The sequence below is a fragment of the Molossus molossus genome, unplaced genomic scaffold (genome assembly GCF_014108415.1).
Source record: "Molossus molossus isolate mMolMol1 unplaced genomic scaffold, mMolMol1.p scaffold_m16_p_8, whole genome shotgun sequence".
In the NCBI taxonomy this organism is placed as follows: Eukaryota; Metazoa; Chordata; class Mammalia; order Chiroptera; family Molossidae; genus Molossus; species Molossus molossus.
Window position 1 is genome coordinate 22,848,443 of NW_023425402.1, and position 10,874 is coordinate 22,859,316.

General features: G+C 43.2%; 1 protein-coding gene across 3 annotated transcripts; it reads left to right on the top strand.

The window, feature by feature from the left end:
• The first annotated feature begins 849 nt into the window (after positions 1-849).
• On the top strand, positions 850-10,021 carry TMEM14A (transmembrane protein 14A). 3 transcript variants are annotated; one of them, XM_036249016.1, is made up of 5 exons: positions 850-966; positions 4,868-4,945; positions 7,062-7,163; positions 7,559-7,646; positions 9,685-10,021. In XM_036249016.1, exons 2-5 carry the CDS (start codon positions 4,876-4,878, stop codon positions 9,722-9,724), a joined length of 300 nt encoding a protein of 99 aa, XP_036104909.1. In that variant the 5' UTR covers positions 850-966; positions 4,868-4,875; the 3' UTR covers positions 9,725-10,021. The 3 variants fall into 3 exon arrangements, with proteins under 3 accessions (XP_036104909.1, XP_036104908.1, XP_036104907.1); XM_036249015.1 differs by having other exon boundaries at positions 894-915; XM_036249014.1 differs by lacking the exon at positions 850-966 and adding an exon at positions 1,816-1,915.
• The last annotated feature ends 853 nt before the right edge of the window (positions 10,022-10,874 follow it).

The window sequence follows — 10,874 nt, forward strand, 5'->3', positions numbered from 1 at the left end:
TCAGCAAACTTCACAAGATTCAATGTGTATTTTTAGCCTTTTTTTTTCCTCCAAAAAAGCAATTCTGCTATTATTTCCAGTCCCACAGCCCCCCCAGAGCCACTTGATGACTTCTAGATGACCTCCTTAGACATGTATCTGAAGGGCTCTTAGGTAAGCAAGGGGCCTAGAAGGAACACTGGAGTGAGAAGTTGTTAGGAGGAGGTATAATTCCAGTCAAGTTAAGATTCTTTCTGGGAATGGATTATCCAAGGGCTAGACAGATGTAAAGTGCCATTCAATTCTGGCGCTCTGTGCCTTTCCCTTCAGATCCTTAAACCCAGCTAATCTCGGGCTTGGATTATGAAACTAGGATCCTGATCTCCCTGCCACATCTGCCTGACCGCGCAGTGTGTGTAATGAAGGGTGCTTGGGCTTTGAAACCTGACAAATGTGGGCTCCAACCTTTGCATCCCGGGGAGACGTTAGCTCCCTCCACTGAACACGGAAACAATCTGCTGGAGGGAATGTAAACGCCGTGGGTTGCTGCAGACACAAACGTCCCTGGAATGATGAATGAACTTCAGGGTTAAAATTCTCCTTCTGGGATTCCTGCTACACCCAGGCCCACTGCCTGCGAATGCTTGTGACTTGCGCTGCGGCCGGCAGGAGGCAGCAGACCCCAGCCCCTGCCCAGGTCCAGAGCCAAAGCGGGGCTGACATCACCGGGGTCCAGATCCGGCCGCCCCCGGGATGCCGCCGCCACCTGACTGGCCACCTCCTGCCGCTGGGCGGGCCCGGGCGGGGCAGCGCGGGACGGAGGGCGGAGGGATGCCGCGCATGCGCGCGCAGGGAAGGCACCGCCCGGAACCCGCCGCCGCTGCGGAGTGCCTGGAGAGTGGGGTGCTGGCCACCTGGGCTACTTCCGGACTTCAGGTAATAAGTTTGCCCGCAGCTGGCTCTCGAGAGGACTTCTCGGGGCTGCAGGTGAGTTGTACACCTTGCAATCGAGCACTTCCTGCCCTGAATTTTCTTGCAAATTTTGGAGGGCTAGGGGCAAGGCAGGGCCCTGTCACCTGGTTTTGTACCTGGTGCTGTCATTCATTTTGCTGCATTACACGGATGCTTTGTAGCCTAAGTGCTGAGCATCTCCTTTGCGATGGGAACTTGTGATGCGTCCCACATCGCCCCCACCCCCATCCCTTTCACGTTGAAGCAGACTGCTTCTGGGTTGCTCAAATGGTCGTGCCGTGGAAAGGGAGCAAGAGGGGTGGGTGATTGCTTTTTGTCTGAATTTTCTGAGTATAGAAACTTCTTCAAGGATTGGGAATAGTTCACTAGGAGATTAAGTGACCGGCTGTCTCCTGGCTTTAGAGCTATGCTGAGGGTAGGTCAGTTACACAGCATCCTCAGATAGAGGTTGTTCCTTAGGTTCACTCATCACTCATCCATCCAGCAGGTATTTACTAAGCACCTGCCTAGGCATGCCAATGCACTTAATAATGGGACAAAGACAAAAATGAATTCAAAGTGAGCTTTACCTTCAGGGAGCTTAACTGGCTGAAAGGAGTGATAAGCCCAACATACTGACTCTATGCCAGGTAGAATAGGGGGCCCCAAGATTGCATCAGAGGAGGAAATGGGGACCTCCAAGGAGGGAGAAGAATCAGCCTTTCACAGTAGGTGGTGGGCTTACAAAGAAAATTAGGTCTCCAAATTACTACCTGATGATGAGTGATCTCTCGTAAACGTCAGATCTATCTAGGTGTTTTCCTGACTGTGTGTTGGGCAACTCAGACTGAACATGTTTCAAACAGGTCTCATCATTCCTGGTCACCTCCCTCCTTCCCCCACCACACACCTGCTGCTGTTTTAGGGGATAGCATCAAGGCTCCCCTGCCCCTCCTCTTCCAGTGGTCCAAGCAAGAGACCTAAGGTAAGTTATCTCTGACCCCCCACCCCCTTTAGTTTACATCCAGGCTTACTGATTCTACCTCCTGAGCCTCTCTCATATCTGTCCACCTCTCTCCAGCCTCATTGCCATTTCTGCGGGCCAGGCTGCAATCATCTCATGCTCAGTTTACTGCAAGAGCCTCTCAGCTTATTTCCCTGCCTCAGGTCAACACATCTCCCATTACTGCAGCCAGGAAGTGCTTCCTGGAATTAAGTCTGATTGTGGGGCTCCCTTCATTCACCCTTCACTGCCCTTGGGACAAAAACCAGACTCCTTAACATAGCAGGTCTGGCTCGTCTTTCTCACCAGCCCCATCTCTTTTCACAACCTCCTTGCAGTGCTTTCCATTTTGAAAACATGTGCTTTCTCATGCCACTAGGCCTTTGCACATGTTCTGCCTTCTGCCCACAACAGGCCCTTCCTTGCTACCCTCTTTATTTGGTTTACTCCTGCTCTCCCCAAGGTCCCAGCTGGGGACCTGCTTCCTCAGCTCCCAAGCCTGTTTAGGTGCCCATGCTTCTCCTCTTAGAGTTCATTCACCTATCGGCCTCCTCAGCTGCACTGCATTATAAGTTCTGAAAGACCAGGGCCATGCCTGAGGGCTTTTCATTGCTTCCTACCGCCTTGCACAAAGAAGGTGCTCAATGAGTAGTTGCTAAACGGTATTCAGTATACATCTAAGTTGTAATATTGTGGTTTGATTCATTGGATATCTGAGTCATAAATTCACTCTACCTCAGTTGTTTTCTCAGTGGCCTTATTACATCAAGCTTAAAAATGGGTGTAAGAGGGAAGGAGAAGAATAATCATTATTAGAGAAGCTACTGTTTGTAGAGGGCTCCGTGTGTGCCAAGCACTGCTGTATGTGCTTTACAGTATGGGCTCATTTAACTTAGTGAGGTAGATATTTTTATTATCTCCATTTTACAGAAGGAGAAACTGAGTTACACAGAGATTAAAGAGTATGTCTAATATTTACAGAGCTAGTAAGTGGTGGCATCTGGTTTGAAGCCAGGCATCCTTTGAGGAATGTGATTAACTCTTTCAGAAAGACAAAGTAGGACTGAACATGCGGTGCTCCTAGGGCTGAAGATGGTATGTCCCCAGACGGAAGGCAGTGCCGTGTGCTCACAACTTTAAGCTGTGAGGCCTAGCAGAAATGATTGATCCAGAATTTAACACTCTGAAGAACATGTTTCATTTGCATACTTCCTTTTTGTTTCTTTGGCCAGCAAACGCAGTTATGGGAGGTATTATTGCTAGTGCTTGGGGAGGAGACTTCCCTGAGTCTGAAATCTTGGTTCTGCTCTGTGACCTCGCAGATGTTGCTTGCCTTCTCTGTGCCTCAGGCTCCTCACCTGGAAAATGGGGATACTAATGGTAATATTTACTTCATAGGGTTGTGGTGATAATTCAGTGAGTTGGTACTTGTAAGACCTTAGAAGGATGCCTAGAAAATATTGAGTATTTTATATTTATGTGTGTGTGTATATAAATATATATATATATATATATAAGAATGGTGCCTAGCATGTGGTAATTGCTCATAAACATTATCCTGATTATTATGTGTTTATCCATCATCGAGTCATCAGTGGTTTTGGAACACATCAGTCTCACTGCACCACTTCTTGGGTACAGATGAGCTCCCCTGTTTTATTTACTTTTTCCCATAGATACTGAGGATTTATCAGTGTTGCCTCCTTTTCTGTGCCTCGGATTCCCTCCCCCAAGACCCTTTTTCACAGAAATTTCTAGTTTACACTCTGAGATAACCTCAGAACCCTTTTTCTGTTCTGGGTCAGTTTGTTACCTATTGCTGCATGAAATAAAAGACTGGGTCAACCTATATGACAAGCAGTTGGAAAACTGTAAAAATGCAATGAAATCTCAAACATTGTTCCTTGTATATACAGAGATAATTCCTTTCCCCATGGAGGAAATACAGATGTAACAGAGTTCAGATACAAAGCACCACAGGGACTCTTAGAGGCGCTGGTGTTAAGGGTGAGGTATGCGAGGACCAACAGCCAGCTAGTGATCAGGGTCCATGTCTCCAGCCTGTAGCCCACATACTTTTCTCCTTTACCTTGGAGAACCATGGGCAGGATTTGGCAGAACCTCTCACCCCTAGATGTATGTTTCAGCTGCTGCTATGATACACAATAGGATATCATTGTCATTCAGTTAACTTCTTGCCAGGGCTTTGTTATATTCTGTAGTGATTTGCCATTGATTAAGCACGGATGTCTCTGCCACCCCAGAAGAGGTGTCTCATAGCAAAGCCCATGACAAAGCAAGTGTTTGAAGTGAAACTGTGGTTCAATCAACAAACAAACATCTATATTACCTCTTTTCCATTCTATGGTGTGAGGAGGAGAGAGGGACAAATATCCATACAAAGATGAAAGAATTACAAGATAGAGTTGCTGAAGTCAAGGAATTTAGAGGAAGAAGAGCAGTTGGCTTCAGAACAGTTGGTTGGTGCAGGCTAGAGTGGTTAAGGAGGTTGAGAAGTGGTCAAGAACAGGGTGGGGTGCAGGGGGTGGTTGGGGTTTGTAGGTGGGAGAGAGGGGGACATTGCCAGCATACAGTGAAAAGTGAAGGTTGTGGTGGTGTCTCCAGTGAGGAGACTGGCTACCCACAGCAGGAATCTACTTGGGGCAGTGGGAGGGAAGGAAACATTGAGTGTGCAGCAGGTCTGGAAGACAAGGAAAGGGGAATCAACTAGCGTGTCCCCCGACGGGCTGGAAAGGGGTGAACACTGGGCACAGTGGCTGAGTGTTGGGTAGGTGAAGGTTGAGCTTCCCTTTTTCAGTAGAGAAATTAATTTCTGTATTTCTGGGTAATGCATATCATTGTTACATGCATTTGCTCTCCCAGACACTTTTATTTTGTAAAATAAGTCCCTTCCCCCTTGCTTTACAATTGCAGGCTTTCCGATGGACCTTGTCGGATTTGGTTATGCAGCCCTTGTGACATTTGGAGGTATTTGGGGATATAAGCGGAAAGGTGAGCCCAAGCCAGATTTTTCATCAAAATGACCTATTGGGGGTTGGTGATTGTGCTAGAGTCCACTGGGGGTTGGGAAGTAGGGCAGGAAGCTAACGATGTCCTTGAAGGGGAGGGCATGAGGACCAGTGGTGGGAGGGATTCGTGGAAGGAAGAGGGCTGGGCATGGGGAGCATTCCAACCTGGGGGTTCTGGGCCCCCCTCCACTACAGAATTCTCATTTCACCTGTCATTATCAATTGCATAGTTAATGGATTTAACCTCCTCAGGGCTACTCCCTTATTCTCAAATGAGGATATTTTTTGTTTACATAATCATAGTATCAAAAAACTGAATTATGTTGATATTGTGTGTTGCAAAGAAAAGTTTGTTGAATAAATATCATATCTGTAGTTATCTCTCCATCTCTGTCCAAAAGAAGAAAGAAAAGCCTCAGTTGATAAATTAAAGGGTTTTCATGGACAAAAGTGAAAGGTCAGGTTTTATATTTTACTTTGTTTTAATGTAGAAGTGTTTATAGTCATGGTGTCTCATATTTCTCATATATTTTTACGATTTTTTTAAAACTGAAGTATATTTTAAAGAGTGTAATATTTGTGGCATTGGTGGACTAGATTTGAGCGAAAAAGCCAGGTCTATGCAGTTATCATAGTTCCTTCCTTCCTTAGAGATTGCTAAGACTCCAAGGCCAGACGGCTCTCTGCAGGGGCTGAGGGACTGGCAGGTCAGAACAGGTTCTCTGCTATGGTTGCTGAGAGCCTGTAATTCACCTTAGATTTTTGTAGTTCTTATTTTCTCTCTCAATATGTGTAGCATCGTGGATATGTATATGATGGGGGAAATGATGGTGCTAATTTCAGACCTGTAAACAAATACATAAAAGATGATGTTTCATAATCTACTTTAAAGTAGACTCAGTATAAAATCCAGATAGGATTGTTATTGAAAAATTTTTTCATTGTCAAAGACACATTTGTCAGACCTCTACAACAGAACAGAAAAGAGCATCTGGACATTTTTGCCTGACTTTAAGAGGGGTGAGGAGAAGGGTGTGTGTGTGTGTGTGTATTGCTGCTGCAATGGTTCTTTTTAAAAATTTTTTATCCTCATCTTAGGACATTTTCCATTTTTGTTTAGATAGAGTGAGAGGGAGAGAGAGGAAGAGAGAGAGAGAAACATTGCTGTGAAAGGGACACATCGAGTGGCTGCCTTCTGCACAACCCCAACCAGGGACAGGGACAAATCTCGAAGGAGGTATGTGCCCTTGACTGGAATTGAACCCACGACTCAGTGGCCTGCGGGTTGACACTCTAACTGCTTAGCCAAACCGGCCAGGGCTGCAATGGTTCTTAACCCTGGTTGCAATCTGAATGCCTATGGATATTTTAAAAATAGAGCTACCTTGACCCTACTCCTAGGGATTCTAATCCAGCAGATTGTAAATAGAGTGAATCCCATGAAGCAAGGACAGTGTGTATCTTTAGTGTTACCAGCATGTAGCCCAGTGCACAGAAAGTGCTTGGTGTTGGTCACAGTATCCTGGAGCAGTGGGTGCATGGGTTGGGGGCTGGCTTGCTGATCTGGTCCCATTTCTCAGGACAGTCACCATTCATCCCTGAGTCATGACATCTTGATGCTGGAAGGTTTGTCAAGTATTCAGGGCAGAACCAGCACTTGCTTTGCAGAGCACTTCTCTCTCTCTACCCCTGTAAGCTAAAAATATCTCTGCATCTTATTTTTATCATCACCTCTCAGTAAAAAGATGGAGGCAAGGAGAATAGGAAGAAAAAAGAGAGGGACATAAAGAAGCTAACCGATTGCCCATGGTCACGCAATCAATGTCAAAACCACAACTACAAGGCAGACTTCCTTATTCCCTTGAATGGTGCCTAACCCCTGCATCGCTATGCTTTTGGGGTTCCTCTGCTTTGCATTTGGAATTCAGCATGAAACGGTCATCTCTTACAGACTATCCATGAATAGGCCTATGTTCAGTTTGGCTTTGTCTAGTCACATTGCCCAAGGAGGAATACACTTGAAGGTGTGTGCATTGTACTGGAGGTAATTCCTTTCGTTTTGTGATTCTCTTTCTGAGCTCATACTTTTTCCCCTCCAGGTAGTGTTCCATCTTTGATTGCTGGTCTTCTTTTTGGATTTTTGGCTGGCTATGGAGCTTACCGTGTCTCCAATGACAGGCGAGATGTAAAACTGTCTCTGTGTAAGTAAGGCATTTTTCCCAGTTATAGAGAATCAAACCTGCGGGTTGGCTGATAGGATGCTTCTGAAATGAATATTATTACTTAGTCTGTCATTATTTATCTCCAGGCGTCAAATTTCCCCAAACAAAATGCTACAAAATAAAGAAGTCAACCTTCTTCTAAATACTCAAATAGTATTATTTTATTAATCAGGTCTTAGTTTAAAAAAATAATTATTTTCATTACATTCAGTTACCTAAACATTGTTGATTGTCTCCTATGGGCCCAGGTACACTGCCCAGTATTGCTGAGGAAAGTTGAATAAGAAAACAGTCCTAGTTTCCTCGGAGTATTCTATAAATAGAAATTTACGTTAGAAAAGAAGTGTTGGTTCATGCATTGGTTTGTTTCTCAGTTACAGCTTTCTTGCTGGCCACCATAATGGGTGTGCGGTTTAAGAGATCCAAGAAAATAATGCCAGCAGGGCTGGTTGCAGGCTTAAGGTAAGAAAAACTGCTTTGATTTATATTTCCCTCTACCATCACTTTGAAGGACTGAATTTTTGGCAGAAGTCAGTTTTTTTTATTTTTTTTATCCTCACCCGAGGATATTTTTCCATTTTTTGTACAGATAGAGTGGGAGGGAGAGAGAGGAAGGGAGAGAGAGAGAAACATCGACGTGAAGGGACACATCGAGTGGCTGCCACCCGCACGACCAACCAGGGCCGGGGACAAACTGCAACCGAAGTACGTGCCCTTAGCGGGAACCGAACCCGGGTCTCTCCGGACCGCAGGCCGACGCTCTAACCACTGAGCCAAACTGGCCAGGGCCAGAAGTCAGTTTTAATTTGAAATGTCAAAGTAACTTTTTTTTTTTTTTTTACAATAAACATGACTGTGAACCCTTAAAATATCATGCCTTCATCAGTCTTTGGTATTGATGTGCACATGAGCATTTTTATTGAATACACTTAGTATTACCATAGTATTTGATCACATGTACACTTTACCCTCTTCAGAATCAAGAACTCAATTAAGCTTCATTTCTTCCTCCAGTTTTACCAAGCTGATGCAGTAAATATATTCATTTATTTTGATACTCATACTCTCGTAGAGAGTTGGACAGAGTGACAGTCTACTGGTTACTTTGAGTTTTTAAGGAAGAAAACCATATTTTAAAAAAATAGATCAGCAGGGAGCCTCAAGTTTCACTTCATTTCACCCCAGTAATTCCATCCATGAGATTAAGCATGTTTCCAAGTAACAGTTTATAGGTCCATTTTTAATTCTTCCTGGAAGCTGCCTGTATATATTGAAAGCCATAAACATGCCCATTTCCTTTTATACACATTTTTGCTTTCTGGAATTTATTTTGCAGAAATAATGAGATGCATAGAATGACTGATGTTTATTGTAACTTTGTTTCTAATGCAAAACATGATAAACTGAAAAATTAGAAACAGTCTAAAAATTCACTGGTAAGGAAATGTTTTGTCCACTTACTGGGATGTTGAGCCTGCATCACATATCATGTTTTCAAAACTATTTAGTGGCACTGGAAAACCTTAGTAACATAGGAAGATGTTTTAAAAAGGATTTAAAAACACAAATATATTGTGATCTCAATTTTAAAAAGTATGTACAGAAAAAACCAAGATCGAAAGAGAAATAACCTCAAATTGGTAGAGTGTGTCTCTGGGTGGCAGTAGGAATAATTTTCTCCTTCTGCTCTGTAGAATTTTCTGGTGTGACTATGTTTATATTCAGGATTTGGGGAGAAAAGTGTGATTTTCTTTTTTTTTTTTGTGGTACGTGCCCCTTGCGGGAACCGAACCCAGAACTCTTTGGTCCGCAGGCCGACGCTCAACTGCTGAGCCAAACTGGCCAGGGTGAGGAAAGTGTGATTATGACTGCTTTTCCACTTTAGGCCTGTCTAAAATGATACTTGTTGGTGGAAAGAATCAGAAGTAGGGTTTATGAGTCGAAGACAAGACCCCAAAGATGAGAAATGCCTGCTGCTACCACCCTTCCAGCTGCTCTCTTTTGAAAAGCACCGAGATGTGTAGTAGATTGATTTCCCTCTTTTCTGGAAATGACAGTCAGTAGTTTCACTTCTAATAGTGTAAGGAAAACAAATAAATACAACATGTTCATATTTTTAAAAAGACAAGAGTCCAATCAATGAAAAGTAGCTGAGATGGTAATAACTCCTCAAAACTGGTTCTTGATTTTTTTCAATGTGCTTAACTTGACAAGCTTTCAGAAGGTTTGTGTTTTTTTTAGAAATCTTTCTCTAATAAAGCTTCATCCCAGATTTTAAGGACAGCAGGTTCTGATTTTTTCATTCATTCAGTGAACGTTTTTAAGCGGCTAATTCAGTCATGTCTGGGAATTTGGAACATGGGTAATGAGATCACCCCTGCTCCAAGGAGTGAAGTTGGAGAGAAGCCTGGGAGCCAGAGTTGAGTCACATCACAGTTCAGGGGAGCGCGGGCCCCTTTCCACACATGAGTGACCCTCCTCTGCCTTTCTTTCCATCCAGCCTTATGATGATATTGAGACTTGTCCTACTGCTGCTCTGAGAGTCTGGAGGAACTGAAAACTAAATTGATGTCGTTCTACACTAACGGGCAGAGCACACTCTTGGAACTCAAAAGATAAACTTCAATGTGGAATGTTAAGTGTCTTATTTAATATTAGAAACTAAAGAAACACTGTCACCTCTGATAGGAACACTAGTCTAAGGTGGTGGTGTTGTTTTCTCAAAAATTTGTTTTCTAATTGTCAGGTACTGTTTTCATTAAAGGTATTTAATAGCTCAGCCCGAGTGGCTCAGTTAGTTAAGCATCATCCAGTGCACCAAAAGGTTACCAGTTTGATTCCCAGTCAGGGCCCAGGCCCAGGTGGCGGGTTTGATCCTCAGTCAGGGCGAGTATGAAGGAAACTGAACGATGTTTCTCTTTCTCTCTCCCTCCCTCTCTCTTTCTAAGCATATCTTCACGTGAGGATTAAAAAAAATGTTTAATAAATTGTGATACACTTTTAATTTGCTGTGCTTAGTTTTATGTATGTGGCATTTTTCGACAATGCCAAATACTCATCTGGAGTGAGTTTAAATGAAACTGCAGCATATCAGGTAATGGAATGCCTTAAGTGGATTTGACAAAATGCTCAGGTATCTATATGTCATTTGTATTATATTAGAAATGATATATTTTTCACTTTAATTGTGTTGCTGCCAGCGGTATTTTTTCTTTTAAAAAATCCATCCTTAGCACACACTATATTAAAAGGATAATCAGTATTCAAATAAAAGATGTTCTGTTTTAAACCTGTTTTTGTTTTCATTTTAGTGTCTTCTCTATATACTCAAATCATCTTTGACATTTAAATGATCAATTATTAATGGAAGATGTTGGGAAGGAGGGTTATTTAAGCTAAAACTTCTCCTTAGGAGCAGATATTCATTCCCTTTCTCTCTCTCCTCTCTTAAACAGTAATCATTCTGAAACAAAAATAATTTTGTCTGAAATCACCACTTTGTTTTTAGGCATAGTTATGACTTTTAATAAAGGCCCCAGACTGAACATCAGTCCCAGCCCAATTCTCCCACTGATGGTTGTGCATTCTTTGGAAGGACAGTGCCTGTCTCTGAAACACAATTTTGAATCCTTAAGGAGGAATTTGGACTAAGTGATTGACAAGACACATTAGAGCTCTAAGAATCTGCAA